This window comes from Danio rerio, chromosome 25, assembly GCF_052040795.2.
Source record: "Danio rerio strain M-AB ecotype USA chromosome 25, GRCz13ab, whole genome shotgun sequence".
NCBI classification, from domain to species: Eukaryota; Metazoa; Chordata; class Actinopteri; order Cypriniformes; family Danionidae; genus Danio; species Danio rerio.
In genome coordinates this window covers 40,255,001-40,257,500 of record NC_141045.1, presented here as the reverse complement: position 1 = coordinate 40,257,500, position 2,500 = coordinate 40,255,001, and the positions used below count along the sequence as shown (strand labels likewise).

General features: G+C 50.6%; 1 protein-coding gene across 1 annotated transcript in view; it reads right to left on the bottom strand.

The window, feature by feature from the left end:
- Positions 1–2,500, bottom strand: part of zfc3h1 (zinc finger C3H1-type containing) — a 27,484-nt gene that overhangs the window by 15,554 nt on the left and 9,430 nt on the right. Inside the window, exons 6-10 of the mRNA XM_087312590.1 lie at positions 1,988–2,099; positions 1,837–1,898; positions 1,043–1,222; positions 811–966; positions 585–722 (exon numbers count right to left, since the gene is read on the bottom strand). Coding sequence (XP_087168716.1) covers positions 585–722; positions 811–966; positions 1,043–1,222; positions 1,837–1,898; positions 1,988–2,099 — 648 coding nt within the window. The remainder of the gene's footprint in view (positions 1–584; positions 723–810; positions 967–1,042; positions 1,223–1,836; positions 1,899–1,987; positions 2,100–2,500) is intronic.

Below are 2,500 nucleotides of genomic sequence, written 5' to 3'. Positions count from 1 at the left end.
TCATCATCATCACCATCATCATCAACATCATAACCATCATCACAACCATCATCATCAACATCATAACCATCATCACAACCATCATCATCAACATCATCACCATCATCATCATCATCATCATCATCATCATCACCATCATCACAACCATCATCATCAACATCATCACCATCATCATCACCATCATCATCATCATCACCATCATCACAACCATCATCATCAACATCAACACCATCATCATCATCATCATCATCACTACCATCATCAACATCATCATCATCATCATCACCATCATCACAACCATCATCATCAACATCAACACCATCATCATCATCATCATCATCACTACCATCATCAACATCATCATAACCATCATTATTATTATCATCATCTCAGTCTCTTCTTGTACAGCAGGGGTGTCCAAACTCAGTGGTGGTGGGCCTGATGAACTGCTCAGGTGTCTGATCAGGGCTGGAGCTGAACCCTCCAGGAGGCAGTGTGGACACCCCTGCTGGAAACACACTTCTGGAATATACTCCTAAGTCACAGCCAAAGAGGATGAAGCACACACACACACACACACACACCTCTGCGGTCCGCCGGGCCTCTTTAATCATGGACTCCAGTCCTCCAAACACACTCTGTGCAGCGCTGCAGCTCTCGGCCTCAGAGTCGCTGTCATCAGAAGCGTTCAGACGCACCACTACAGCCTTGTGCCGCGGCAGCTGGAGGAACACACACACACACACACACACATTACAGCAGATATGTAATCACACACTCATTGAATCAGACACACTATCACACACTCACCACAAACGGGGCTTTGGGAGCAGGATGCGTGCGTATGAACTTGAGTGCGCGAGTGTGTGAGATGACGCTGTTGAGGCTGACGGTGCTGAGGTTACTCCTGCTCTGACCAGCACACCTGAGAGACGGAGACGGAGGACCACTGATGCTGGACACACCCTGAGGACACAGGAGAACTGCGTTACACACACACATGCACGCACACACACGCGCACACACGCACACACACACACACCTCAGCCTGCGGCGCTCTGCGGTTGGCCAGGCTCTTCAGCAGCTCCTCCCGCAGCAGCATCTCCTCTTCCTCCTCCTCATCAGCGAACGGGGGCTTCGGCGGCGGCTCGTCTTCATCAGGAGGAGGCAGCGGCGGCAGCGGAGGAGCAGCACACACACGCACACACTCCCCCTGCTGGAACTACACACGTGTGTGAGAGAGAAAACGTGTGTCAGTGTGTTGCCTTGTCTCATGAGTGGTGCAGACAGTAACAGCAGATCTTCATCATCATCATCATCATCATCATCATCATCAATAACCTCTAATCATTCATTCTCCTTCAGCTCAGTCCCTTTATTCATCAGGGGTCGCCACAGCGGAATGAACCGCCAACTATTCCAGCATATGTTTTACACAGTGGATGCCCTTCCAGCTGCAACCCAGAATGGGGAAACACCCATACACACTCATTCTCTCACACACACACACACACACACACACACACACACACACACACACACACACACACACACACACACACACACACACACACACACACACTGCGGCCAGTGTAGTTGATCAGTTCCCCTATAGCGCATGTGTTTGGACTGTGGGGGAAACCGGAGCACCCGGAGGAAACCCACACCAACACGGGGAGAACATGCAAACTCCACACAGAAACACCAACTGACCCAGCCGAGACTCAAACCAGAGACCTTTCTGCTGTGAGGCCACAGTGGTGACCAATCTGGCAATATAACACACACACACACACACACACACACACACACACACACACAGCGGCTAGTGTTTACCTGTCGGTGAGGCGTGGACTCCAGCGGGAACCTGGGCAGTGCATCATGGGTAGGGGACGCAGCTGCAGACGAGCATTAGCATCATCAAATACACTCTTCAGTTAGCAAAAGTGTCTGCAGAACAGGTGTGTGTGTGTGTGTGTGTGTGTACCTGGTGAGTTGGTTTCACTGTCAGTATCCATGGCGACCTCATCATAGTTGTCGTACTGGTAGAGACAGCCGGACGTGTCCAGACTCTGCTTCAGCTTGCCTGAGTCTGCAGACTACACACACACACACACACACACACACACACACACACACACAGGTGATAATGTGCTGTATTGTGTGTGTGTGTGTGTGTGTGTGTGTGTGTGTACTGGTTTGATCAGTGGTGTAAGACACTACTGATGTGATGATCCTCCTGGAACAGGAAATGATGCGTGTCTGAGTGACACATGCCGACACTCAGAGTTCACAAAACCAGAGCCTGTTCCACAAAGCAAGCTTACAGTAAAGCCGGGCTTATTTGGGTTAGTCGGGTTTATTGATGGCGGATTCGGCTGAGCACAGGTCAGACTCAGTAACTCTGCTAACTGATGCTGGGACAGTAGGCTGGTCTGGGGCAGCTGAACTCAGGCTGAGTCTTCAGTGTTGATCTGCAGTGCTGCTCTGTGATGTGGAC